The sequence below is a fragment of the Hypoxylon trugodes genome (assembly GCF_022578975.1).
Source record: "Hypoxylon trugodes strain CBS 135444 unplaced genomic scaffold F4822scaffold_6, whole genome shotgun sequence".
NCBI classification, from domain to species: Eukaryota; Fungi; Ascomycota; class Sordariomycetes; order Xylariales; family Hypoxylaceae; genus Hypoxylon; species Hypoxylon trugodes.
Window position 1 is genome coordinate 361,664 of NW_026250021.1, and position 25,777 is coordinate 387,440.

The following is a 25,777-nucleotide window of genomic DNA, read 5'->3' on the forward strand; positions in this document are numbered from 1 at the left end:
GCGGTATGTTTGTATCACGCTTGAAGTTCTCTCCAGGAGTCACCTCGAGGATGGAATATCAGGTTAGGGCCATCGTGTGATGACGTGAAAACATTCAAGAGCTGAAACTCATCAGCGCCAGTGGCGTTTGGCGTCGTACCAACTTTGCCCAGGCTTCCCGGTGCACTCTCAAAGTCGAAGTACCACAATGTCTTAGCCACCACCAAGCTAGACTCCAAGTAAGCCATTGCTTTCCCCGCGCAACCACGGGAACCGAGAGAAAATGCCGCAAAAGCATTGTGGGCTTGCTTCCTCTCAGTTTCGTCTTCCAAGGCAAGCCAGCGTTCTGGTTGGAAGGCGAATGGGTCTGGAAAGTAATCTTCGTTGTGATGTAGAGTGTATGTGCTTACACCTATTTGGGTTCCAGGGGGGATTACATGTCCGTCTACGATTAGTGGTTCGGTTTCCTTGTCGGACACTGGCAATTCCCGCCATAATGCACCTGCTAGGGGTGGAGACAATCGGAGTGCCTCGTCAATGCAGGCGCGGAGGTATCGGCAACCAGTAAGTTTCTGACCGCCTTGAATCTCGTCTGCATTCGTGAATGCGGTGCGAATTTCTTTGGCGAGCTTTTCGTAGCTTTCTGGGTTTCGAGATAGATAGAATAATAGTGCGCAAAGACCAGTGGAAACCGTGTCACCGCCTAAGTAATGTTAGCAATGTCTTGTGAAGTAAAAGAATAGTGGTATGGCGGACCTGCTGGGAAAAAGAATACGGCTTCCGCCCATAAATCATTAGATCCGATTTCGTCGTCTGTTTCGGTATCTATCTCATTTGCGATAACTGAGTAGAGGTCGTGAATCGACTTTACATCTTTAGAAAGACGGGAAGATATCATTTTGGTAACCATTTCGTGGTAGTCTCTTAATCTACCATAGTTAAAGATGCCTGCGAAAAGGAATGGTTGGAGCAGTGCAATTGACGGAAGTTGTAGAGACACGTACTTTGACAAGGGCTAGGATTAGTAGTTATTTTGGATATCATAAACAACGGAGAAAATCGATAGAAAGAAGCCTCTGCACTAACTAGGAGTAGAGATGTGATGTCCGCTAAGTTACTCACATTTATTTGAGTACCAGCATTCAAGGCTTCCATAATAAACCTATAAGTTTGTTTTGTTTGTGAATCTAGAGGATATCCAAAAGCGAGCCGGCTAACAATATCAAAACTAAGTCGTTTAATCCTATGTGTCATATTTACAATATTCGTCTCTACATTAGGACTTCGAGCTGAATCGAGAATCTGCTTGATGAATATGTCAATCTGCTCAGTCATGACGGGTTCAAATCGTCGCATTGAGCGTTCTGATACGGTCTCGCCGACAAGTCTCCGCCTAGACCGGTGTAGCCGCTTATCGGCAGCATTCCAGACATTGGTGGCTCTCGCAAGGCGTGCGGTGGCCTCCGACGATTCTATCATTGTTGTAAATGTCTTTATCTTCATTAGCACTTTGTTTTGAGAGGGTTTCCCTAATGGCAATATGATTCGGTTCTTACCATGTAGAGCCTTGGCGGAGTTAAAAACAAGCCTATTAGGGCCTTGTCTTATCACAGGACCTGGCACGGTTAGACACTTCAGTCACATCGACTGGGGCACCATAACCCACCATATTTAAGATGATTCTCCCTGGTAACAAAGTGCTCTTTCGTACCAAGGGCGATGAAAACACCGTAGAGATCCGTTACTTTCGCAATCCATGGTCCAGGATAATCTTTCAAGGGATGAAATACTAGGCGATAGACACAGATAGTGAACACCTTGCAAGTTAGCAAAGAAGCATAGTGCGGAGTTAAAGTGATGTACATGGCACAACAGGAGAACTGCAGCGATCCCCACCATGGACGCCGTGGAACTGGCCCAGATCATCGTTACTAATGCCGTATTCGTAGTGGTTTCGGATGTCAACGTCCGGGTTAATGGTGCGGGATAGACGAAGTACGGAACAATAATTTCTGTAACTTCAAAGTTGAGATGTGTTCAGTCACTCAGACCATTACCGCCGGGGTCGAATTTGTAAGAATTCACCCGATTTTCTCACATACGGCACAGGTAGTACAGCTATCCTAGTGCCAATCCCCCAGATGAGTAAAGGGCATCGACAATTGGTTCGGGTACTAGGAGTGTTTTGACCCTCCGAAGCCACACATTCCACTACGATCCGCAACCGTACTTACCCTATTTGGGAATAATAATTCCAAAGCTGAATTTCGCGTTGAACCAACAACTTCTAGAAAAAGTGGATGTTACCTAATCAACGACCATTAACGCGAATGAAACGCGTTGTACGATACCATGATCGTAAACGTCTGCTGGTTAAGGAGACGTCCTTTTACAAGCGTATCTCCACTTCATGTGCTTCGTCGTTTTTGGCCGAGTGACTCACCATGTTGATACCTAGGTAATGTAGTTTACTGATTTGTATAATAAATAATGAATAGTTCCGCTCAGGTTTCCCAACTCTCAAATATCCAGCAGTCCCAGCTTTTGCCTCACAGTAACAAGTAATACACCCCTCTCGGAGATCACCATGGCGAAAACGAACAAATCCTCGTCTAAATGGCTATTAGAACCCGACTATTTGTTCCTCCCTCTAGCTGGTCTCGGCTTGCTTTGCCAATGGACTCCACTGTTAGCAACAACGGCGTTTGCCGTATCGGTAGAGGCGACGAAGGCAGGCGTCTTAGCTAACGGCGGAGTTCTTAAGTTAACTTGGACCGGTATAGAGCCCATTGACTTCGTGCTCCGATACATCTCAGTGACCTTCGCGGCCTTTCTCGACGTTCACCATGACCCTACGCCGTTTCTGCTACTCTTCGATCTGGTCTTCTCTCTCGCCGTCTGGGACACGGTAATCCTAACGGAGAGCCGACGAGACAAGACGGGACCACTCAGAAAGTAAGAAACTATCTAACAATATAATATACATTTCTAATCATCGATAATTCATTTGACCCATACGTCGCGATGCTAACAATTTTGTGTGCGATAGTTCAGCATTTTGGTCGCTTATGCGAAACTATTTTGGTGCAGCCTCAGTTCTCCCCACCTACTTCAGCCTGTACATTAAGAAGCAGCCTCAAACTGGCCCAAAGCTGCCTCGAAATGAGGCTCAGGCTATACCATTCACTACAATCTGGAACCTACTTCTCGCCTCCGCTCTGCTGTTCCCCACCTTGTTAGGTGCACATCCGTTCCGAATTCAGGACGGCTTGCTCCTCTGGTTCTGGGGCCCGCTTTCCGTCGGCCTCTTCCAGCGTATAGCCAGTAGCCTCATCGCCTCCAGCGGACTTTCCTATAAAGGCTCTACAAACCCCATTGGCGCTGCCTACAACCTCGTCGGCGCGGTCAGCTCGTTAGCCCACCTCAGTGTTTCTGCGTGGATCTTCAGCTCCCCTAATCTAACATTTAGCGGGACTTACCTACCTAACCCCTGGAGTATTCATGAGGGTCCAACTATCTTCGTTGATGTTCTCCTGGTTTTCATCCAATTCGGCTACACGGCGCTTACCCTATCTGTACTTGCTCTCGGCTTCTACACGCTATCTGTCGAGAAAGTTACTACTGCGAAGTCCTCTAGGAGCGTTTCCCTACCTACATTTCTGGGGATTGTAGCGGTTGCGGGTCCAGGGGCTGGATTGGCTTGGTTGTTTAGGGGAGGAGAGAGTGAAAGCGAGGCCACTTCCGCCAAGAACAAGAATTCCTAAATCCAAGGAACGCGGAATCACGCCGATAAAACGCAGTAGCTTGTGGGGTTGGTAGTTTCGAGATTAACTCGCGTCAAGTAACTTTTGGGGGGAGGGGGTTGGGACCAGGATCGAGCTCTGAGGGATTCTAGTCTGCGAATGCTATGGTATATCGGCCCATATTTAGCCCATTGGGTGGTCCGTTCAATGGAACTTAGTTCAGAGCGTATCCAAATATTGTTTTGTGCTACGATATCCAACGACTGAGTCACCGCTCAGGGATGAACGTTCAGCAATTGCTCATTGCGCCTGGCCATAAGAGCCTCGTGATTCCGCAACGTACGGCTCGCTTCCTCTAATCGAACACGGGAATCCCCAGTTCTCTCGGTACCATATCTCTCCGAAGTCTTCAAAACTCGAGGAAACGTATATAGAAACGTACTCGTTGCTGCTGCGATAATGTAGAATATCAAGATGCCAAGTGACCCGCCCCGCCCAAAGCCGGGAATCAAGTTGTTAGAATATACACCCCCGAGATATATACCAAAGCCAAAGACAAAACAATTGAGTGATAATCCAAGAAGGCCGGATGGTGCCGCTACAACGATAGCCGCCAACGCGGAAGCTTCTCGATCTAGTGGATCGACAAAATCAAGTTCGGGTAGCGGGGCCGCTTGATTTCGTGGTGGTGGATCTCCAGGCGGAGGATGGCCTTGTAGGGAGTTAAGATATTCCAATATCATTTGTAATTTTTCGTTGACCTGTTCCTCGGTCAACGGCCGAGAGAGCCAATCCAAGAGACCGTCAGTTCCCAGCAAGCCATTTACTTCCTGTTGGACAATGAAGCAAGCATAAACCGATATAGCCCCGAAAATGAGGCTGGCGACAAGGAAAGCAGCGGCAGTCCAATGGGCTTGGTCAATACCTTCAAGCGACAACCCTGTAATAGCAACCTGAGCAATTATGGCGCCCTGTAAAGAATAAAGACATTAAACATGATTGAGTATGGGAATGATTGGTTTGGGGGGATCTCACAGCTACTGCAACCATATTCATGCTCGAGCTGAGAGATTGCCGGAATTCGGACAGCCTCGCATCCGTACCGGTATCTGATATAATTTTATCTATTCGATCTATCGCCGACGAGGCTCCTGGAAGTAAGTTGAGCAGCAGAACCGCGACCAGGCCATCTTTGCGATATATACGATGGGTGCGAGTAACTTTGGTATAGAGCCAGTTTAACGTCGAGGTAGAGACATTAACTCCACCGGCACTGATAAGGAATGGAATGACTGCGGAAACAACTCCGATAATTTCTAGGCCGCTCATTGTAAATGGGGGCTCAAACGATGCTGATGGGATTTGGGAAGGGCGAATAAGGCGCTGGAAAGCGGTGTCAAATTAGGGCTGGGACCTCTGTAAATATCTAATGAAAGAGGGAAGAATTGAGTAATAATTATTGGAAATAAAACTGCTACGGGGCGGAATACGACTATACTATCCTCAATTGGTTCGATTTGCGGAAGTAAGCGGGGTAATTTATGAAATTGAATTGATAGGATACGGATTACTAGATATGAAGCCGCTTCTTCGTTCCAGGATACTATAGGGACAACAGAGGATAGGTAGAATGTGAGTGACTAAAGATGTTCGTGTGCTAGCGACGGCGATGTGAATATGCGGAATAGCTTTTGCGAATAATCGCTTAATAGGCGACACCAGCCCCTCGGTGTATAGGGCCAATAATATAATCGACGGCGGAGCCCGTGAGATGGCCATCGTGGTGCCGGAATGAAACGCGCCCGGGGAAACCCAAGTATTAAAGGAACGTTGAGTGTTAACTATTGACCACAAAGCAAGGAATGCATCAGCGGGGTTATCCACACTCACCTTCAATTCTCGATAACGAGAACGACACTGCGAATATTCATATAGGCAGAGAAGAAGCTATCAAGCCGTGAGTCTACGATAAAACCCTCTTGCCCCACCCTTCAACTCCTCGTCTTTCCAACCGCTCCTCTGCGAATGATCGCCGGATTGTTATCGAAACTGTATAGATGAGTTCATTAAGAATCTAGCAACTTTTTTCGAGGCCCTTGATTGCCACCCGCCCAGGTAGGTGTACCAAACATTATCCTAGACATAGCCAAGCTTCGCTACCGACGAGCCCAACCCGCCGAAAGAAACACGAACCCACATCTAAATCCAAACTCACAAAGTGAACCGTAAGCCAAACAAATACGTTCTTAAATCACATTACCGCACAGAGATGCGAGTCTGGCTTGTCTCTCCTCTTCTCCCATCTTCTCTTACCGCGTTCCAAAGTCTTCTCGTGATCATCCAAGCCGTCCCAATAGATCGCGGTTCCAACTCTCGGGTTCTGCATTTCTTCCGCCATGACGCGTAGGCATTCCTCGTTTCGTTGCTCGAGGGCGAGAAACCCAAGGCCAACTCGCTTCTGCTGCCGCCATCTCGGGTCGATTTCATAGGCATGCACGTATAGAGGGTTCCGTAGCTTTTTCAGTGCGTCCTCGAATTTATGGAACTGTCCTAGACACTGGATCACGACCGCGACGAAAGTTAATGCCCGAGAGTAGCACAAGACCATGTATGTCAGTAGTAAAGTCCGCGAGTACTAGGGAGAGCATATCTATGCATTGCAGCGTCGGTTCGTTGGGTTGCCCGGGAAAGAGCATTGGCGAGTAGCCCTCCCGGACGCTTTCGCCCGCGAAAGGTTTAGGGAGTCTATTATATTTTTCAATTTTTTTAAACGCAGATGTGGCCCATGTGGTCAACATCTCCTCAGAGACGCCTGCAGACCTTGCATGTTTAACGAGCTCTGTCTCTTTCATCCGTTTCTCTCCCGTAATCGGATCGATCATACATCCTGTGCGGTTAATGCGATACGCCCCTAGGGCGTACGGCACGCGTACCTCGTTATCCGGCATTCGATCGGGATTCCATCCTGCCGCATCACACGCTAACAGATATGATTTCCTCTTTACAAAGCGGTTCAGGTCCAGTTTCTTGAGATCTCCGACAGTGCGTTGAGCTTTATGACCAGGCGGTGGCGGTTCGCTATTGACCCTCGTTTGGAATGTACTGGCAAATTTCGATGTCGGGGCTTCGTTGTTGGCGAAAAAAGCACCTGGGAACGTCTCCGTAAGTGCCTTGAATAACGAGATGGGAGTGGTGATGTAGCCTTTCTGCACGAGCATGTTATGCAGATGGACGAGTAGAATGGGCTCGGGGAGCTTGTCAAGGATAGTGATGCTGGTGCTATATGCTTCTATGAGTCCCTCCGCAAGGCCGACACCGCAAAGGAAGGGTGAGTATTCCCAGAGACCGTTGGTATTAGTGGCGAGGAAACGAGATGGGGGCATACTGTCTAGCCCATCTATATACTTCGACCTACCGAGGTAGTTGGCTAAGTTATATTGAACGATTCCAAATAGTTGGTGGTGAAAGTCGTGACGACGAAGATCGCCGTTAAGTGCCCCTTCCTTCTCTAAGAGATCCCTGAGAACGTCGACCGCGCAGAGAAATCCAGAACCCAATCGCTCATTTTTTCGATCGAGAAATAAGTCAATATCTCGCAGTGGACTGAAGCCCGAGGGTGGTGCTTCGACGAGGTGACCAAGGGTGCCAACAGACCATCCGCGGGAAACCGTCATCGCGTCAGCCATGCACTGTAACTGAAAAACGTGGTGAGGAAGAATCTTTTGGCGGATATCCGATTCTGGTTTCTGCATGGCAAGATTGGTGACAAATCCGGCGAATTCTTTCAACCCGTAAAGCCGTCGATGTCTATCCCAAGGACCGGAGGTAGATCAGTCCACCGATTCCAGTTTATGGTGTTCTTTTTGCGTGGCGTTACGCTGCACGACAATGCTTGAAAAAACATTGACAAGATCATACAGCCAATTGATAGTATAGCACCGGCGCCATTTCAGCCTCTCTAGCTCGCTTGCGCGGCAGAGGTCAAATTCGGGATCCCAATTGCCAAGTTCTTTGAGCATGCGCTTTGTTGGTTTCCCGCTTCTATTCTTTTGGAAGTCGATGATAAAGTCGACGAGGTCATTATACGCGTAGATTAATAACTGCTCTTTGATGTCAATTGGGGCTTCCCCAATTTTGCTACCGTCATTCTGGTCCGGATCTACCTCAAAACGCATTCTGATTAGACCTTGTGACAATTCTATATCTCCGCGGGTGATGGTATTCATGACTGTCTCGTACGAGTCGTGTCCGGGGAAGCAAATAAAGATTTCGGCGACTGAGCGCTCAACCATTTTGATGGCAACGTTGGATAGTGCGCCGGCAGCGGCGCCGTTGAGCCCATCATATATCACCTCTCGCCATGTCGCCTGCAGATAGCCACGTAGCTCGGCCCATTCCTTAATGGGGGAAAGGACGGTCATCGAATATTCGGTGACGATCCCTTCTTGATCATCGATGATCCGGTAGCTCTCCACAGGGACGTCATCAAGGGTGGGCTCCTCGTCGGTAGGCCGCTGTTGTTTCGCCTTCTTCTTAGCACCCTTCTTATATTTCTGCTTCTTGCTTTTGCCTCTTGATCTTTTATGCTGATATCTCCGATAAGCTTGGTTCTGTTGGGACTCTATGTCGGATCCATCGTCGCTTTCCCCTTCATCCTCCTCGCCTAACGCCGCATCTCCGTCGAGTTTGAGTGCGGAAAATGTGTTAGCAAAGAGGACTTGTTCGAGATCAGCCTGATCGTCTGTGTTAGTGTCTGCCGATTTCGAATTCCTTTTATCGGCCCATGCAGGCCCTCCTAGTGCTTCAAATGCCTCGACAAGGGCGTCAATAAAGTATTTGTGAGAGGCATTACTTCGCTCAATATCAGGGTCGGGTCTATAAGCAACAAGTTCTTGAAAAGCCTGGTAGGTGGCTGTCCGTGCTTGTATAACGGTATCGAATAAGCCGAGGATGGCGGAAGGGACATAGCTGATGCGCGTTGCAATGAGCTTTGATAGGGCTAAAAGGTCTGATATGGTGACCTGCCCATTGGTGTTTAGAGTTTTCGGGGCATCTTCAGGGAGGTCAGATGAAGGTGAGGATTTAACGATCCAATATATGAGTCGGCTCGTGTCCTGCTTGTAGGCGAGATGGGAGTTCAGGGGAGCCATACCTAGGTATCCACTCCGTCGCGGAGCGATATCACCAAGTTTGACTAGGTACCTAGGTAGGTAGGGAAATTCTACGTATGTACTAGTTCTAGTTCTAGTTATAAATTAGAAGAGCCGAGAGGAGACGAATAAAACGAAGTGACGGGGTAAGTAAACTCCGAACGCGGATCGTCCCCGGGGCTAATGCAGGTCGCCAACCTGGAAAGTCTATTATATTAGGTGTAACACACCTAGGTCTCGAGATTAGCAGATAATGACGTTAGTGAGTTTGAAACTAAAGCTTCAAACTGTAAACAGCAACGACTTTCGAGTTAACTTGTTAATTCTACTTATTCTTGTACGTTGAAAAATATTGTACCAGTGCATATCCATATGAGCGACATTCTTAATATAGCACTACGAGCGACGATTGCTATGGTCGACAGGACCCCGTTTTTGAATTTGGTCTCGTTGTCCTCTTACATAGTTCTGCAAGTTCCCGGCGCACGGGCGATGGGCGTTTGCTTCGTCACATACGTCACCATACTGTAGAAAAACACTGGTACTCGCTGTAACATTGCGATATTCGATAATTGACCGCCCGCGCGCGTAGCATCTTCCCGCGGTAAGTACCTAGGTACGCAAGCCTTTAGCTTTACAGGGGTTAGCCTGCTGAAGACGCTACGTATGCGGGTAGCGCGTTGGATGTCGATGTTGATCTACGGATATATCTCCCCGATCTAAACCCCGCGATCTTTGGTTGACCACCTACATGTATATCACTAACAATATTCAGAAGGTACAATAGTTTCAAAGTACCTATTGATATGATAATAGTATAGGAATAATAAAAGGTCTAAATCAAGATGGACTAGAGTATCTAGTCTTATTTACGCCACCTACTATTTTCTGATTTTTGATTGGTAAAGAAGTACGATTCTTTATTTGGGATATTGTGTAATTTCAGGCCGTGGCGCGTTGATTTGCTTTTGCGGAATTAAAAAAATAGCGGTCTTCAACATAATCGATCTATAGTGGTCCAATTTTACCCCGCTGAAATCTTTAGCTACCAGGATAGAAAAGAACACTACGTCATTGGCGTAGGTATATCCATGTAAATGGCCTTTTCCTCCTTGGATTGGATGATAGTATACTTATTCCAATTCTAATCAAAGGCTAGAAAGAGCCCGCATAAGACTCATCGGATAGCAGCTTGGATCACAATTGTGCCGGATTGTACGGTCGAGATTAAGACTTTGAAAATTCGACACATACACGTATCTAAACGGTTACTGATAAAATACGGAATTATGGATTGAATGTTCTTTTTATTCAGTAGGCTTACATGCGAAAACTATTATTATCCTTAGCCATACTTCCCCAAATGCGAAATAAAAGGAAGGCGCTTTAAGAAGAGTACCAGCATGGATTCCTCACCGCCTTGCAGTAGCCGAACACCCCAAAACGCGAATGTGATTAGAAGAGAGATACGAACCAGTCTAACGCATCTGGTAAAGTCGACGGAAATGGCGAGGGACCACGGAAACGGGAATGGGAATGGGGCATTCTTCATATCCATCCGGCGTACAAATGCAAGGATTTAACCACTGGGTAAAAACTCAATGGATACACTGGCTTAATAGGTGAGGCGCAGCTAATGTTTACGGGACAGTTGGCATAGAATACCTGCTAAGCAAATACGGCCTAGATATAGACTCGTATATAAGACCAATAATATAGTTAATTAAAGGTTGAAGTCTTTATACAAAACGTGAATTAAGCTGATTGGCTTATCCGAATTACGTCATAGTTTCCAATAGAGAGTTTGCAAAAGAATTGAAAAGTCAAGGCATTGTAAAGCTATAGCAGTTTTGTTTCGCTAATCTACCTAAAGTATCCACTAATCAGCTCTTCAATTGGAGGTTAATAGGTAAGTTTATTATATAAAATTTACCTAAACCAACCCTTTATTATTTAGCGATTGGTGTTGATGTTTGCTATATTCCTCGCTTTGAAAAGTATAGTATTATGCAACGTTTAGGAAATTAAATGTGTTCTAGGTTAGTACAAGGCGAATCGTCGCAGCCGGATTGGGTCTCATTCCGCGAAGACGGGATCCTTCAGGCAAAACTAGCATTAATTAGATCTAAGATCATGCATGGTCTGACCCAGGCCTCGTGACGGGGTTATACGAGAATCAGAACTCGTATTTGTTACATGCCTAGGAATGCAACGATCGTGGTGCCAATACATGATGCCTCAACTGGTGATTTCTTTCAGCGTCACGTAAAAAAACATATATAAAACAGGATCGGTTTGACCACTACCTGGCGAATTCTTACCACCTCACCACCACTTTCACACATCATCTCACAGCTCTTAACCATATCCATTCGCTAGCTCTTCAAACTTTCACATTCACACAACTCCAAAATGAAGTTCTTTGCTACCATCCTGGGCGCTGCCGTCGTCGCCACTGGCGCCTCTGCCCAACAAGCCACCGTAACGAACAATTGCGCAGCTCCCGTCTACGTTCAGTCATTCCCTTACGATGGAAGCACATCCGGACCCCTAACCACCTTGAACCCCGGAGACACCTTCAAGGAGGATTTCCGTCCGTCAGGTTCGGTAAGTTGCCCTAATCTTCATTTCGCCAGTTCAACGCAAGCTAATCACATAGGCAGACCGTAAAGATCGACACCGACAAGACTCTCGCCCACCCGCTCTTCTTCGGCTACTCTTTCAGCTCAAACCCAGACTACGCCTACTGTAAGTGACTCCCGTGTCCACGAACCCGAAGCACTAGTATCTTCTGTACTAACTCACACTCTCTATAGATGAATTGAGCTCGTAAGCCATTATAACTTTCCCTCGATGCTTTCTAGTTGACTAACATTCTCGCAGGGAGTGGGGAAACCCCTTCGGCAAGTCGCATAACATTCTAACGCCGGGCACTGGTTGCGAACTTTTCGACTGCGCAGCCTTCGACGCCGGTTGCTACAGCAGGCCGGAAGCCAAGAAGGTGTACGGCTGCCCTGAGCCCGTGGATCTATCATTGACACTCTGCGTCTAGATGGAAGAAACGGTGATCGTGTCGCTTAGCTAAACGGACTTTGAGTTTCATCGCCCGTAAGAGTTCTAGCTTCAACGGACGGCTGTTGACTTGGGAATAGAAAATAACGAAAATGTTTAATGAATAATCATACTGCTACTTAAAAATATTAGATAATTGTTAGACATAAAATATGAGTTCTTGAAACTTACGATATTTGACAAATGAATTTTCTCTTTTATGTTGAACATGGCCATTTCAATCCGTTTTGCAATCAGTTAACATTATGATACCGTTTTAAACTGATTTTCGACTAACATGCAAATACCCACGGAGATACCTAGTTCATTGTTAACAACCTCTTCACTACCACCATTTCGATGGCGGCTTACTAGGTGCCTAGGTAGGTAGATATCTGGTCTGCTCACACCGAAGTCGCCGTTTCAAGAGGTAAGGTACATTCTCAATAGACTAGGAGCATCCTTAAAAGCGGCAAAATCGTGTAACCCAGTGTTTACAAGACAGCATGGCCAACACTACCTATGTACCTACCTAGATGCATACCAAAGCTGAAAGCCATGCCTGCATCTAGCCGGAGATCGGCAATATTTGGAGTAAGATGATCGGGTAGCGTAGCATATGATATATGAGGCTACGAATGCTAGATATCGGTCATATTTCATATTTTCAAAGCTCGTGGATTGGAACTCGTCTAAGCAACGACTATAGTAGATCATGGCCATAGCGCCTTAAGATTACTTGAATACCTAGGCAAGTTATTAGCGAAAGTGCATTTCCAAGCCACCAATACAACCTCGGTCGGTGGAAGGAAGAAGCTCGAGCGTTTTGTAAGCATCATTCTGTAATATGAAGCCTCCGGATAGAAACAAGATCCACTCACCGCATAACTATTTTCGTCATCTAATAAGAAAGGACTTGGATTTTGCGATGAAGGTTGTTCGGCCGAGGCTACCGTTCAGTTGATTCGAAGGGTATAAAGTCTCGCGATAGAACCCATTTAATAAGGCAACTAACATAACTAACCATCAGACATACAACAATCCCTAGTATCTCAATTCATCAGCAACACCTAACTTTAAAATGCTTTTCAACACGAAGACCATACTCTCAGCCGTGACTCTCCTCATGGCCAATCAGGCCATGGGAGCCATCGCTGGAACTCAAGTCCAAGAGGCTCGTGCTGTGGCCACTGCCACCGACCCAAGTGAGTACCGTTGGACTTGAATGTCATTCATCATACGTTAACAGTGTTCTCGTAGACCTCGCATGCAACTGCCCCAACAACTGTGACTACGGTCCGGGCCATAGTTGCGCATACTACACCGACCCTTCAAACAGTCGAAACACAGCTAAAGGAAGTAAGTCCAAGACAGGACGTTCTCCAAACTCACACAACGGCTAACAGCATATGTTCTTCAGCATGCCAAGAAGAAAACGGAAGCTTGACCTGCGTGGTCAACTCTTAGAGGTATCGACATGATTGTTATGTTGGACATGGCCAATTCGGAATCAATCGTTGAATTATGAGTTTAGTCTTCTAAATTGTATAGGAATGCGATAGAGCAAATAATGTTGTAATTTTTAGGATCAAAGTTGCAATCCAAAACTAAAAATTGACTAAAGTGCTACCTAGGTACTGCTCTCAATTTGATTACTAATATTCAACAAGAATACATGTTGATGACTCATCAACGCCCCATAGCGGGGTATTCCTTTTTTCTTTTACTGGGTGCAACCAAAATTTCGAGTAGTCAACTTTCCCTTCCCTTCCCCTTCCATCCATCCTAAATTTCATTCTACATCGACATTCATTCAATTCTCTTGATTCAGGTTCATAATAGCTCTTCTATATCGATGAACTTCTTCCATTTCTGTGAACCGTGGTAATGCTCTGTTTAGACTTTCCAAAGCCACGTCTTTGAGTATCGATAATATGACAGTGTTCTCATCCTCTGAACACAATGCGACATCTAGGACAAACAGGATTGCCCTGGAGATCTGGATCAGCTGCCCCTTACGCTCAGCCGGTATGACAATTCGAGAAGTCCCTTCAATTTGATTGTTTATGATCTCTTTCAGTTGATTCTCGTCATTTATTGCAACTCTCGTAAAATCGAGAATTTTCGAAGTCAAATTTCTCAATCTGTCTGGTTGCTTCTCTTCAGATGTCGCAAGTAAACGTATGAGGGCATTGAGAAGAATTCCTACATCCCCAGATGAGTTCCGCACGGGCGGGGACTCTGCCAATTGGCCAGAGTTTGTGTACCTTTCTCGTATCAACTGGAACCCGGACTCGATGTATGGTTGCAGTGTAGATATCGTGGACTCGTTTTCATGCTTGAAAGCTGTGCGAAGCACGGTTATACCCGCAATCTCGAGACCACGAGCTTCCTCATACTTGTTATCCTTGATGCAGCGTTGGTATTCTTTCCATCGCCGGCTCACCAACTCCTTGACCATATATTCCATGTTTCCTTCGAGAGCCACCCCCCACCACAGCATCCACTCCTTGCTTAACTTGTCGAGCAACTCGGTCTTAGGGCTCATCGCCGCCGTCCTCACAAGCTCAATGCCACCATGGCCGCAGGTCTCGGCGTTGATTCGATCTTGGGTTCTGATCGCGTTTGAGAAGCGCTTAGAAAATACGTGGATCAATTCCTGTATTGGCGCCTCTCCCTCTTCGCCCAAATCCTCGACATCATTAAGCGCTCTAACCCAAAGCTTAGAAATCACAAAGGCCAAATGTGCACCCCTCTGCCCGCGCTCAACAGCCGTTAGGAGCAATTCAATTCCGACCAAGGCTAAGGCTTTGGCTTTTCCGAGCCTTTCTTCCAGGCTCAAGTTGGGGTCTGTTAAATAGTCCTTCAAATCGTCCGCGCGCTTCTTAACTACCATTTCTAGCATTGACTCCCCAAATCCGGGGTATGAGACGAGGTTATTCAGCGCTTCGCCCCAGGTATTAGCGATTAATCCTATCACGGTTTCGTTCTCGCTCGCAATCGCAATCTCTAGTATTTTTACTGCAGCCTGGGTCATCCGATCTAAAACTTGTTGGAAATGCTCTCCAAGTCCGTCTACAACAAATGTGCTTGCTGCTCTGAGGAGATGAGGGGACGTCCCTGCGGGCTTAGTTTTCGAATCTGGTTCGCTGAATTTCCCAGGTATGCATAAAAGCCCGAGCATAGTGTCCCGGAAACGCGATCTACCGCCATTTCCATGTTCTCTCGCTGGTTTATTCTCGTTGCTCCCATTATGCGACCTTGTAGCCAACTTTATGACATCCTGAAAGCAATCTTCGCCAAGTTTGGCTAATCCTCTGAGGAAGGGAGTGTCACCCTTGGGGATTTCTTTTTCAAAGAATTTCTCAAACTGTGTAATGAGGCTGTTGATAGTCTCCATGCTGCTCGCTTTGACTGTGGCGTTGAAGACTCGTCGCTGGACGAGCTGGCGTCCCTGCGCTGCGGTGGAATGGCTCCCGGCGTATCTTGCGGCTTTTGCGTCATTCATTAGCAAAATGTCCTTGACTTCTTGATGACCGCGCTCATCTGCGGCTTCATACGCTGTGCCCATTGGTCCCTTAGCTTTGCGGACCTTGGCGCCTTTCTCTAAAAGCAGTTTAACAAGGTCCGGGCTCCCATGGTAGGCTGCAGCACGAAGAGCTGGCCCAACTAGACCACTTCGGTCGTTGACCTTTGCCCCATGTGCAATGAGCACTTGTATTATCTCCATGAAAGGGGCTGGATCCAGCCCTGGATTGTATCCTGTAGCTGCTGCAGTTATAGGACTGCCATATGTTCTATGCGTTGCGCGACGATTCGTTCTCTTCGTACATAGAAGTTTAACAAGATCCGAGTGGCCATAAAATGCTGCAGCATGAAGAGAAGTGCCGAACGGATCATGATTTTCGATGATTCTGGAATTACCATATCGGCCGAGTATGGCCCCAGCACACTCGCAACATCCAATTACCGAAATGGCTTGCAGGGCGGTGCCGAAGGCGCTCTCTATCTTGACGTCCGCTCCGGCCCCAACGAGACACAGTACCACGCTCTCGTTGTGTTTTCTACAAGCGGCAATCAAAGCAGTCTCCCCGTCTTGATTTGTCAAATCAAGTTCAGCGTTCTTCTTAATGAGCAACCGTATTACACGTATATTTCCGCTGTGGGCCGCGTAATACATGGGGGTGCGACCCTTGCTGTCTTTCGCATTGATATCGGCACCGTGCGTAATAAGTTCAGTAACTGTGGCTGTGGCATCGACGCCGGTCTCGTTTCGTATGGCCCAATGGATTGGTGTTAACCCTTCGCCATCACACTTAGCCAGATCAAACCATCCCGAAGTTTCAAAGAGCCCAACAAGAGCAAAGTAGCTGATTATATGCTCATGACAGACCCCACGCGGCATTGTCTTGCCTACGTGGAACAAATATACCTGGAACGCCAATTGTAGGTTTTCTTTACTTTTCCCCTCCTCGTCACTACCAAGAAGTACCTCAAGCCAATTGAGAACCTTAACTTGGCACCCCTGATCGCCCTCTTCAGCTTTAGGACGAAAGCTCTCCTTGACGCTGGTCGGCCACTTAGAGGATGCATATTGTAGGAATGGATGACAACGTAAAATAGGCCCAAGACTACCGGGACTGTACCAGGTAGCATCACTTCGGGGACCGTGAGAGAAGTCCGGCGAGCACAGGTGAGATAGACATAGTTCCGCGATCCGCTGGTTGTACGTGACTGTCTTGTAGTCCCTAAAGAAGTCAAATACAGTCTCGTGGCAAAATTGGAAAACCCCAAGATTTTCGTTGATGCGAATCAGATGACTGCAGAAAACAATGATAGTAGTAGGATTTTGGTCTAACTCCTTATGAAGTTCCTGGTCCATTCTCCCTGTGGCGTCCAGCGAAAGGGCTTCAAGAATGGCGTCTTTTGACATGGATCCCGAGTTGTGTGCTAATAGGGCTACCGTCCGCTGAGCTATCTGCTGACTGATTGGTTCTTCTGTGGTCTCAAATTCTTCGGCATAGGATTCGTACAACTTATGTATGTTCTGTGGGGGTATGATGCTCTTTAGGGCGTTCAAGATTTGTGATTCCATCTTCATTCTGCAGATGTTCGACGTTTGCAAGCTAACCCATAAAAACCTGAATTGTTCCAATTAGCCATGATAAGAGGAGAAGGTCTGATATTGATACTAACATTCCATCTGCTTTTTTGTTCAACTCCTCAAAAACTTGTTTTCTAAGTGCCGGTTTCCTCTCAAAAAGGTCTGATCGAAGATTTTGCTTTAGATACTTTTCGATGTCCTGTTTGTTGTTTTCTGCTGTTATTTCAACTGGGAACAGGTTATGCGTTTGCAAGTGTTCAATGCCATCGCAGTCGCGAGAACTAATAGCCACGCTAAGGCGGCCGTTGCACTTCTCGGCCTTAAATTTTTGGACTAGACTGTTGAGGCCCTCTATCAGCCGATGTTGAGAATCATGGGGAAGCTGATCTAGTGCGTCAATGACAATGTACACATCGCGCTGTGATGAAACAAGCAACTTGTGCAACTCGTTCTCGATGAACTCAGGAGGATAATGGCCTCCGAATATGTTTATTGGTCGCCCTTCGGCTTTCTTGATGGCTTGTTGCCAAAAAGTCACCAGCATGTTTCGATAGAGCTTGTCCTTTTCTTTCTCATCGCCCTGGCCAACGTAGAAGTATAGAAGATGGATAGAATCCGGATTTCTTGAAACGAACTGGTTCTCGTAGATACTCTCGATTATACGAGACCTATTTGTTAACTTGTTAGCCTGGCTTTTACTTAGACGCAGTATACCCAAGATGAGCGGGACCAAACTGAGCACTTCCTTACATCATAGTAGATTTCCCGCACCCGCCTATCTAAAAATAAGTATAAATTCGTATTTCGTTTTATCAGGATAACTTACGACGGCCGTGTAGCCAGAGGAATGAGTATTCGGTCTCCATTCTTTCCCATTGTTGGAAATCACTCTTTTGCAAGAGCCAGTCACATGTCCCAGAAACCTGCCACTTCGCTTTCACTTCATTATGAGTCTCGAGTGATATATGCTTCAATGTCAAGTCGGCTTTGGTACCGTCATCTAAAGACGTTAGCACCACCAGGAACCATCGCATAGTAAAATCTTGAACTCACAGAAGACGTTATCCCCGAAGTGGTAGCCTTGCACCAGGCCAACGTTCCCCTGTTGACGAACTCTGTAGTTCTCTGTAAACATCTTGGTGGAAAAGAGAAGTCTGGAATACTGGTAGTTGCCCCTTAACAAGAATCTGTGGGTTTGGTTTACTGACTAGGAAATTCATGATTCATATATCACGAGATAGCAACAGAAGAGAAAGGTAGCAAAGTGGCGCCTAAGGATTACCTACCTACCTACACACCCATCTCGCCACAACAGGTGTATCGCGCCGATTCATTTGGGTTGTAAATTAAATCGCGACGCAATACTCATTAGCGTAGCAGTATTGATTTAGGTAGGCTAAGAGTAGCCAGTGTATATCCGCCTTTAGGTATAAATGAATTCACCTATTAAGAAGCCGGATATAACGGCAGCCAATATTCTGACGTCAACTAGGTACGCTATGGTGGATGTGATGACAGCCTGCCTTAGGTACCTAGGCAGGTGTATAGATAGATACACCTTAATCATTTAATGAAAAATAATAATTCATTCGGGTTGGAGATATTGCGTCCTATGCCGTATCCTCATTCTAGCTAACCAATTCAGTCTCCTTTACGATAGCCTACTGCTCTTTTCAATACCCAGGTACGCTTCCACTCTCTTATCAGAAATTCACGGCTTAAATGTATTCGTTTGCGAGCTGTTGGTGCCATTGGAGACACCGTAGTTATTGCCTCTGTGGATTCCAACCGTACTACCTGTATTGCGTGACTGGTTGATGATAGTCCCCGCGCCACCGGCGTTCAGCTTTGTGTCTAAAGAGCGCTCCAACCATGGATCGCATCCCTGAATGACGTCCTTGAGTTCCTCAGTATCAGACTTGTCGATCCCATTGGACTCCTCCTCACTAAGCTGACGCAATTTTTCGCGATCGACCTCTGGCATAATCTTCTCGAGGGCGTCAATTAGCGCGGTTAGATTGGCTATAAAATTCTCAAAATTTTCCTTCTTGTAAAAAGCCCATTTGACGCCTTGGACGGTCCTAGAGGCCTGGGCTCTACGCTTGCGGAGGCATTCTTTGAGCCAGAACCGAAGCTTCTCTAGATCCGATGGTACGCATGACTCTGGAGTGATTTCTTGTGTCTTCGCATCTAATCCCTTGCCTATCCTTGACGCTTGGCGACACGCCTTATTGCAGAGATCTCTGACATCGGAGAGTGTTTGTTTTATTGAAGCCAGATCATATTTAGGCTCTCTACCAGCCGATTCCAGCTCATTAGCAGAGGGGCAACGGGTGTCAAGTGTGGTAATATCGACAACTTCACCCCAGCGGGAAAGCCGAAGTTGAATAATGTCAAGTTTCAGTTGGTGTGCTTCGAAATCTTCCCTGAATTCCCTTGCGAGCTGAATACGCCCAAAGGTGCTGAGAGCAAATTGGAAGAGACTAATTGCCGTATTTGTGGCATCCATAATGACGTTGGATTAATATTGTGGAAGTCTGCGTTAAAATAAAAAATCAAAGACGACGTCGCTGTCGTTAAGAGGCCATTTATAATAGGAAACCACCCAGGTTATCCCGATTCACCCCCAGCCGAAAACTATTGAAGCCGAAGGCGAATGGCTAGGCAGATATTCAGCTATCATCTACCAAAACTTTGAAGTGCCACACAGAGTATTTAGCTGCGGAAACAGCGGTGATACATTTGAATGGTTATGTGGCAGAGTCAAACATTCGCACCATCACATTCCTTCTTTTCGGGACGAGATGTAATATACATTGCCGCTACAATGGTGACCTGAACCCATCAATTTATCGTATTTTCGAGTGATTGGTTGCAGCAGTGTAGGATATTGGGACGCCGTGGAGACAAATTTATATATTTCGTTTTGATTGGGACCATACCATATCAGCCCGAGGATGATTTGTGATGCTTACCTCCATAATAGGTAGTATCAACCAACCCAATCTCGATGGGCCGATTACCTGGGTACAATAAGTTACGAACGTTCGACGTTTATTGAAGAAAATCTGACCTATGTAGGTACTTGCTTGTCGGGGTGCCAAGGCACACCGTTTCCCCATCATTCAAAGCCTCTGGCTCATTACGTCGTTGATAAAATTGTGATATTTTATTGGACGATTTTTTTGGTATGAAGATTCAAAAGATGCGGCCCGGGTACGTTCAAGGGCTGGGTACAAGTTGTTACTTGTACCACCCTATACGTCCCTAGTAATTAAACCGTAAGACTAGGCGTACGTAATCATACGTATAGCAACTACTACTCGGACAAATGGTGTGTTGATAAAGGGTTCATGGTCTATTGGAGTATGGAATGTTCATGTCGTAACGAACGCAAATCTAACTCGCTTATGAGAAACAAATGTGATTAAGGACAATGCCCATCTAATAGACCTCAAGCACGTAACGTCCATCCTCCTTGAGACGGTCAATCTCCTTCTTGGCATCGACCTTCTTCCCACCTGCCTTCGCTTCGGCAGCAATGGCTTCCTTAAGGACATCGGTAACGTCGGGCACCGGCCAAGTAGGGCCACAGAGGTAGAAAGATCCTTCCTCTTCGATGTATGCCTTGATAACGTCACTCAGGGTCTGACGCATACGGTCTTGGATGTAGATCTTCTGGGGCTGGTCTCGAGAGAAGGCGGCGCCAAGAAGGGTAATGACGCCGGCGTCTAGATAAGCCTCCCACTCCTCACCATACAGGTACTCTTCACGTTGGTGACGAGAACCGAGGTACAGTAGGATAGCGCCTATTTCCTTACCCTGTGCCTTTTGCATCGCGCGGTACTGTATGAAAGCCCTGAAAGGCGCTAAACCAGTTCCAAGACCTGCCATGATGAGAGGTGCGTCGTCACGTGTGGGCAGTTTCATGACTGAGGGCTTAACGGAAGCAGTCACAGCAGCGCCAACAGGCAGACAGCTGAGGTATCGAGTTGCTTGACCGTAACGAGTCCGTCCTTTGGAATCGACCCAATCCACGACGACGATCATGAGAGCGACGATGTTGGGTGTTACAGCTTGAGCAGAGGCAATTGAGTACTCACGGCGCTTAAGAGGACCGACTAGACGGACGAGTTCGGGGAAGCTAGGGCGAGCAGACTTGAATTCCTCCAAAACGTCGGCGAATGTGATTGTATCGACTTCGGCACGACGCTTGAACTCTTCGGCGCCTTCGGGTGTGCCAAGAGAAGCAAGCCTCTTCTTTTCAAGCTCGTCGGTAGCAAAATCAGCGATTGACTCGTAGAATCGCTTAGGGGGCTTGCCGAAAATGTCGATGTTTTGGACTAGCGACTGGTAAACAGTCCTAGTCTCTAGAACGTTGGCATCATCTCGAGATGGCACCTGGACGAGGTCGTCCGCATTGAGGCCATACGACTCAATGAATTCACGGACGAGGTTGGCATCGTTGTCCGCGTGTATTCCGAGAGCCTCTCCTATCTTGTAGGTCAATCCCGAGTTACCGAGATCGAACTCAATGTGGAAAATGTTTCGATCGTAAGTTACGGGCGTAAGTCTACGGTTTTCCTTGACATGAATTGTGTATGTCTTGACCGCCAGATCGGGGCGAAGAGTGGTATCCGTACCATATACCTCTTTGAAGACAAGACCTTTAGCAGCCGATTCCCAACTGCTAAGCTGTAGATCCTGCTCAGTTTCTTGCTTCTCAAATGGCGCAAAGCTGTTCGTCTTTAGGACTTCGGGGAGATTCCTAGACGTCTCGCTGACGGACTCTACCCAAGATTCCGGAACCTCCAACTGCTTAAGACTCTTGCTCAGAGCATCAATGCACTCTTCCAAAGTGGGAGGATTGGCCTCCAAAACCGCCAATTTCTCTAAAATTTCTGGCTTAATATCTGGCTTGGCGACTTTGAGGAATGCAAGCTCAATAAGTAGCCTAGCAGCATTGGAATCGTTTTCGAAGGCCGGAGACGAGGATGAGTCTAGGATATAAAGCGAGATGTTCCTTTCTTGTACATCTTTGCGGATCGATGCGGGTATACGCTTTTCTACCTCTTCCTCCTTAAAGTTGGGCAACTTTAAGATCAGTTTCCCGTTGTCTTTGACGCTCCTAGATGCTGCCACCTCCTTTAGCAGCTTCTCCTCACCAACCAAAACAACATCCGCCTCCTCAATTGCGTAGGGGGCATCAATTGTCTTTGGAGAGGTTCGCAAGTCGGATCGGACAACACCTCCTTGCACCAAGTTGTCGTGTGACTCGTTCAAGTAAATATTGCTGGTGGAGTCCCGAGACAAGAGCCCACCAACAACAGCCGGTGCGACGGTGGCGACGGACCCGTCAATGTCCCAAAAGACGTATTGTCCTACAGATTCAAGTTGCGGAAGCCGAATGCGAGAGATAGTAACCTTGCTCGTAGCCTGAGTAATTGTAGCAACAAAGCTTGACGGGGTAAAAGCAAGTGAAGCTGGATACTTGACGTCTGTGACTGGAGGGATAGAGGCCCACTTGTTTGAGAAAGAAACTGCGGTCAAGACATCCGAGTACAGGACAGACTGAACAGAAGCATCCGAAACCGCAGACTCGGTCGCAACTTGACCAAGGACTGCTATGTGCTGAGTTGAGATAGGTAGAGCCTTGATGAAGGCTTCCTCGATGAAGGGCCTGTAGATTCTAACGATGACAGCGCCAACCTTCGCTCCATCAGCAGCAAGCTTGGATACGACCTGTCTAGCAAGTTGGGCCTCGGCACTACCAAAAGCAACATATACGGTCTCCGCGGCGTCGTGGCCAATGTACTCGAAAGGTTCGTAGTCGGTACCAAGCTCCTCGTTGAAAGTCCGCAAAAGTTCGAGGACCTTGCCGGCGTTATCAAGACGCTTATTCAATGACTCTGCGGTAGTAGAAACCTTCTTGAAAAGATCGGCGACGCCGACTTGGCTCAAAACATCAATCACTCGTAGGGTCTCGCGCGACGTACGGACGCCATCGTAAACGTGGAGAGTGGGCAGAATCTTGGCCATTAACGTAGCGAAGAGCGAGATATGCTGAGCCTCATAGGCAGAACCACTCGATATAAGCCCAAGCCCGAGCTCTTCAGATAACTGCAATGCTGTTCCATACTCTGCGACGAGACCGGCATCGGAGGTGTAATCCGTGGCAGCGACATGGGCGACGAAGGGACTAGCGACACCATACAACAAAGCCAGCTGATCCAGGGCAGAGCGCAAATGGCGCAAACTAAGCGATGGTGCTAGGAGAGTTTGTGGTATATGTCTCTTGCTTAAATCGAAGTCTTTCGAGAAGATATAACCAAGAGCAAAAGCGCCAGCACCAGAGCGAGTCTGGAGGGGTAAGACAGCAGTAGGATATCCGTGGACGTTCTTATCCCCATTCTCCGCCCAGCTCCTTACGGCAACATCGAGATCGAAGGTTTCGGGCGAGTACGAGAAGATCTTGTCGGATAAGGCGTAGGCGATCTGTTGGACGAGCAACTGGCCGGTAACGTAAGTAGGGCCGGATATCGACGAATAAGACACGGGTTGGCCGAAGGGTAAAGTCGAGGATGACTTAGTGAACTCGGCGCGAGAAGTCTTCGTTTCCGGCATGGTTATTTGATCCGCAAGAGCACCACCACCGCTTTCGGGTTGTTTCAATTGCATCCTAACCGATTCTATTGGACTTCTGGGAGGGCTTTTTGGAAGCCGAAACTTGTGGGAGTAGGAATTCGTAAATTCCTCCTGGAAAGATAAATATAGTAGATTAGACCAGGCAAAATGATTCTGCCGCGACTCAACTGAAATCCAAGATACTTTTTTCCAACCAAATAAATGGAGGATCTATTGTTGCTACTGATCGAAATCAAAGACGTCCACTTGTTCTTTCTTCAGACGAACAGGGAGACGAAACACGACGATACCTAGATGTAGGTACCCAGGTTGCTTCACGACCAGCACGAAAAGGAGACGAATAATGAATTTTATTGTTTTTTTTTCTTTTGGCCCCGGGAATTGAAAAAAATAAGGGCTAACCTACCTCCACGCCAAAAACACTCCATACTTTGCCTGAACCCATTTTTACCTTCTTCGCTCCGCCAACGGTTCTCGGGTGGTGAACCGAGGGGCGAACAAGCGGGTGTCGAGGAAAAAGATGGCGTGAAGTTGGTTCATAAATCGAATTAGAAATGCGAAACAGCGCAATTCGTCTTTTAAGAACGCGATCACGCCATAGTAAGCTAGTATGAAATAGGTTTAGCGCGAGATGTTATGCCAGATTGCGCCATGAGAATGCCGCGACCGGTACCGGCAACTTTTAAAATCAATTGAATTCAAAGTTCCAGAATAAAAGTACTTAGGTACATACCTCCTACTCAAACATCCTGATTTATCAATAGTTACATATGTAACTATTTTCAACGAGGGATCTATTATATTTATTATGGTCAGCCACAATCTTCATTCAAAAGGTATACCGTAGATATACATGTACTTACATCTATAGTTTACTGGCATCCCGAATCTGTGTATATGCGTAATGCCATCCTTCTCTCTTCATATCCTCCCTCACTTTATAATTGTCCTCTGCAATCTTCAACACATCCATGTCCAAATCCACGATAGACATTCCTTCTGAACGTCCCATTCTTCCTAAGGGACCAATATGTGGCACACCAACTTGACTCAACCCTGCGAAGCTAGTATTCTCTCCTTTCTCTGGCGGACCCCCTGCGTTGACAAACACAATTGCGCATGTGTTCTCAAATGCTCGGCTAACGACTGTGCTATTCAAGAATAGCGCCTCGCCATCTGGATTAAGAGCATATCCCTCATCCGACACATCCCTCAAACTCCAAAACGTAGGAACGCATATGATTTGAGCACCATCGGAGATAAGTTCTCGAAATGCTTCAGGGAAAGCCATATCCCAACATATCAATAATCCCACTCTTCCCAACGGTGTGTCGAAAGCTTCGTGTGATTGATCGGCTGATGATACTAGATGTTTTCGTTCTGGATGCCACAGGTTTTTCTTTTGGTATCGCCCCGCTATCTCCCCACTTGAAGATATGAAGTACGCGATATTGTGAAGAGAATCGCCTTCCAATTCTATAATCGTACCAGGTACAATACAAATATTCAACTCTTTAGCTAATTCCTGGTACCTCTTCAGGTAAGTTGCTGAATCTGCGCATGATTCTCTAAAATTCGGTTCATCCGGGACCCAAGAGGTGAGATGATATTCAGGTAGGACAGCCAAGTGACACCCCTCTTGGGCGGCATTTCTTATAAACGATTCGGCTTTGGCGAAATTCTCGGCAGGGGAAAGAGGCTATTAAATAGTCAGCATATGAAATTTCTATTTGAAAATTGTTAATATGAATTATATCGCTTAGCCACGATTATATATCGAATCGGTGATCATCAATTCAGCCGATGACGACATAACCTTGGTCCGCTTGATAAAACGATTAAACCACAGACCTTAAGATGAAGTTGGATAAGAGCGACTTTATGAACAGGCGCCATTTCAACTATTGCAATTTACCGTTTGATTATCTCTCCGTGAAACATAAATTCGAAAATCGCTTATTAAACGCTTCAAGTCTGTAGAATGATCGAGGGTCACGAAGTGGGCAAAATTGAAAATTAGAAAGATACTTCGTAAATTTAACCCCCCGCTACGGGCATGACTTATACTTGTTATAGAAATGAAGTAATGCCCCCTTTTCATCTAC

General features: G+C 46.7%; 12 protein-coding genes across 12 annotated transcripts; 3 read left to right on the forward strand and 9 right to left on the reverse strand.

Annotated features, from left to right (window-relative positions):
* Positions 1 to 14: 14 nt before the first annotated feature.
* F4822DRAFT_444001 (cytochrome P450) lies at positions 15 to 2,200 on the reverse strand (the record flags this gene model as incomplete). The annotated part of the gene is made up of 5 exons (XM_051463171.1): positions 1,646 to 2,200; positions 1,536 to 1,595; positions 1,102 to 1,451; positions 736 to 982; positions 15 to 682 (listed from the first exon to the last, which is right to left on the reverse strand). The coding sequence occupies exons 1-5, from the start codon at positions 1,842 to 1,844 to the stop codon at positions 15 to 17; spliced, it is 1,524 nt and encodes a 507-aa protein (XP_051312992.1). The 5' UTR covers positions 1,845 to 2,200.
* A 235-nt stretch (positions 2,201 to 2,435) lies between these two features.
* F4822DRAFT_276849 (uncharacterized protein) lies at positions 2,436 to 3,870 on the forward strand. Its single transcript, XM_051454810.1, has 2 exons — positions 2,436 to 2,934; positions 3,029 to 3,870. Exons 1-2 carry the CDS (start codon positions 2,567 to 2,569, stop codon positions 3,741 to 3,743), a joined length of 1,083 nt encoding a protein of 360 aa, XP_051312993.1. The 5' UTR covers positions 2,436 to 2,566; the 3' UTR covers positions 3,744 to 3,870.
* On the reverse strand, positions 3,351 to 5,156 carry F4822DRAFT_276805 (uncharacterized protein). The gene is made up of 4 exons (XM_051454809.1): positions 4,758 to 5,156; positions 3,635 to 4,693; positions 3,548 to 3,582; positions 3,351 to 3,364 (listed from the first exon to the last, which is right to left on the reverse strand). The coding sequence occupies exons 1-2, from the start codon at positions 5,049 to 5,051 to the stop codon at positions 3,998 to 4,000; spliced, it is 990 nt and encodes a 329-aa protein (XP_051312994.1). The 5' UTR covers positions 5,052 to 5,156; the 3' UTR covers positions 3,351 to 3,364; positions 3,548 to 3,582; positions 3,635 to 3,997.
* Positions 5,157 to 5,973: 817 nt separating this feature from the next.
* Positions 5,974 to 7,396, reverse strand: F4822DRAFT_429977 (uncharacterized protein; the record flags this gene model as incomplete). The annotated part of the gene is made up of 2 exons (XM_051461194.1): positions 5,974 to 6,279; positions 6,359 to 7,396. The coding sequence occupies 2 exons, from the start codon at positions 7,394 to 7,396 to the stop codon at positions 5,974 to 5,976; spliced, it is 1,344 nt and encodes a 447-aa protein (XP_051312995.1).
* F4822DRAFT_276754 (uncharacterized protein) lies at positions 7,349 to 8,962 on the reverse strand. Its single transcript, XM_051454808.1, has one exon. The coding sequence runs from the start codon at positions 8,870 to 8,872 to the stop codon at positions 7,553 to 7,555; it is 1,320 nt and encodes a 439-aa protein (XP_051312996.1). The 5' UTR covers positions 8,873 to 8,962; the 3' UTR covers positions 7,349 to 7,552.
* Positions 8,963 to 10,026: 1,064 nt separating this feature from the next.
* F4822DRAFT_405802 (uncharacterized protein) lies at positions 10,027 to 10,578 on the reverse strand. The gene has a single exon (XM_051458338.1). It carries the CDS (start codon positions 10,428 to 10,430, stop codon positions 10,218 to 10,220), a length of 213 nt encoding a protein of 70 aa, XP_051312997.1. The 5' UTR covers positions 10,431 to 10,578; the 3' UTR covers positions 10,027 to 10,217.
* A 429-nt stretch (positions 10,579 to 11,007) lies between these two features.
* Positions 11,008 to 12,114, forward strand: F4822DRAFT_405803 (uncharacterized protein). Its single transcript, XM_051458339.1, has 4 exons — positions 11,008 to 11,479; positions 11,536 to 11,620; positions 11,689 to 11,701; positions 11,756 to 12,114. Exons 1-4 carry the CDS (start codon positions 11,285 to 11,287, stop codon positions 11,922 to 11,924), a joined length of 462 nt encoding a protein of 153 aa, XP_051312998.1. The 5' UTR covers positions 11,008 to 11,284; the 3' UTR covers positions 11,925 to 12,114.
* An 890-nt stretch (positions 12,115 to 13,004) lies between these two features.
* Positions 13,005 to 13,390, forward strand: F4822DRAFT_429980 (uncharacterized protein; the record flags this gene model as incomplete). The annotated part of the gene is made up of 3 exons (XM_051461195.1): positions 13,005 to 13,128; positions 13,184 to 13,282; positions 13,344 to 13,390. The coding sequence occupies 3 exons, from the start codon at positions 13,005 to 13,007 to the stop codon at positions 13,388 to 13,390; spliced, it is 270 nt and encodes an 89-aa protein (XP_051312999.1).
* Positions 13,391 to 13,736: 346 nt separating this feature from the next.
* F4822DRAFT_444003 (uncharacterized protein) lies at positions 13,737 to 18,162 on the reverse strand (the record flags this gene model as incomplete). Its single annotated transcript, XM_051463172.1, has 5 exons — positions 13,737 to 17,064; positions 17,120 to 17,695; positions 17,778 to 17,802; positions 17,854 to 18,027; positions 18,081 to 18,162. 5 exons carry the CDS (start codon positions 18,160 to 18,162, stop codon positions 13,737 to 13,739), a joined length of 4,185 nt encoding a protein of 1,394 aa, XP_051313000.1.
* Positions 18,163 to 18,578: 416 nt separating this feature from the next.
* F4822DRAFT_276964 (prion-inhibition and propagation-domain-containing protein) lies at positions 18,579 to 19,765 on the reverse strand. The gene has a single exon (XM_051454812.1). The coding sequence runs from the start codon at positions 19,534 to 19,536 to the stop codon at positions 18,739 to 18,741; it is 798 nt and encodes a 265-aa protein (XP_051313001.1). The 5' UTR covers positions 19,537 to 19,765; the 3' UTR covers positions 18,579 to 18,738.
* A 546-nt stretch (positions 19,766 to 20,311) lies between these two features.
* On the reverse strand, positions 20,312 to 24,239 carry F4822DRAFT_276955 (uncharacterized protein). The gene has a single exon (XM_051454811.1). The coding sequence runs from the start codon at positions 23,703 to 23,705 to the stop codon at positions 20,472 to 20,474; it is 3,234 nt and encodes a 1,077-aa protein (XP_051313002.1). The 5' UTR covers positions 23,706 to 24,239; the 3' UTR covers positions 20,312 to 20,471.
* Positions 24,240 to 24,537: 298 nt separating this feature from the next.
* F4822DRAFT_444004 (putative hydrolase, carbon-nitrogen family) lies at positions 24,538 to 25,771 on the reverse strand (the record flags this gene model as incomplete). Its single annotated transcript, XM_051463173.1, has 2 exons — positions 25,524 to 25,771; positions 24,538 to 25,371 (listed from the first exon to the last, which is right to left on the reverse strand). The coding sequence occupies exons 1-2, from the start codon at positions 25,566 to 25,568 to the stop codon at positions 24,538 to 24,540; spliced, it is 879 nt and encodes a 292-aa protein (XP_051313003.1). The 5' UTR covers positions 25,569 to 25,771.
* Positions 25,772 to 25,777: the final 6 nt, after the last annotated feature.

Excerpts from the sequence above, each read along its gene's own strand:
- F4822DRAFT_276849 (XM_051454810.1), top strand. The coding sequence starts at position 2,567 with ATGGCGAAAACGAACAAATCCTCGTCTAAATGGCTATTAGAACCCGAC. Across the intron at positions 2,935-3,028 it reads AAGACGGGACCACTCAGAAA|TTCAGCATTTTGGTCGCTTA; the intron begins GTAAGAAACTAT and ends TGTGTGCGATAG.
- F4822DRAFT_276805 (XM_051454809.1), bottom strand. The coding sequence starts at position 5,051 with ATGAGCGGCCTAGAAATTATCGGAGTTGTTTCCGCAGTCATTCCATTC. Across the intron at positions 4,694-4,757 it reads TGAATATGGTTGCAGTAGCT|GGCGCCATAATTGCTCAGGT; the intron begins GTGAGATCCCCC and ends TATTCTTTACAG.
- F4822DRAFT_276754 (XM_051454808.1), bottom strand. The coding sequence starts at position 8,872 with ATGGCTCCCCTGAACTCCCATCTCGCCTACAAGCAGGACACGAGCCGA.
- F4822DRAFT_405802 (XM_051458338.1), bottom strand. The coding sequence starts at position 10,430 with ATGGATATGAAGAATGCCCCATTCCCATTCCCGTTTCCGTGGTCCCTC.
- F4822DRAFT_405803 (XM_051458339.1), top strand. The coding sequence starts at position 11,285 with ATGAAGTTCTTTGCTACCATCCTGGGCGCTGCCGTCGTCGCCACTGGC. Across the intron at positions 11,480-11,535 it reads ATTTCCGTCCGTCAGGTTCG|ACCGTAAAGATCGACACCGA; the intron begins GTAAGTTGCCCT and ends TCACATAGGCAG.
- F4822DRAFT_276964 (XM_051454812.1), bottom strand. The coding sequence starts at position 19,536 with ATGGATGCCACAAATACGGCAATTAGTCTCTTCCAATTTGCTCTCAGC.
- F4822DRAFT_276955 (XM_051454811.1), bottom strand. The coding sequence starts at position 23,705 with ATGCAATTGAAACAACCCGAAAGCGGTGGTGGTGCTCTTGCGGATCAA.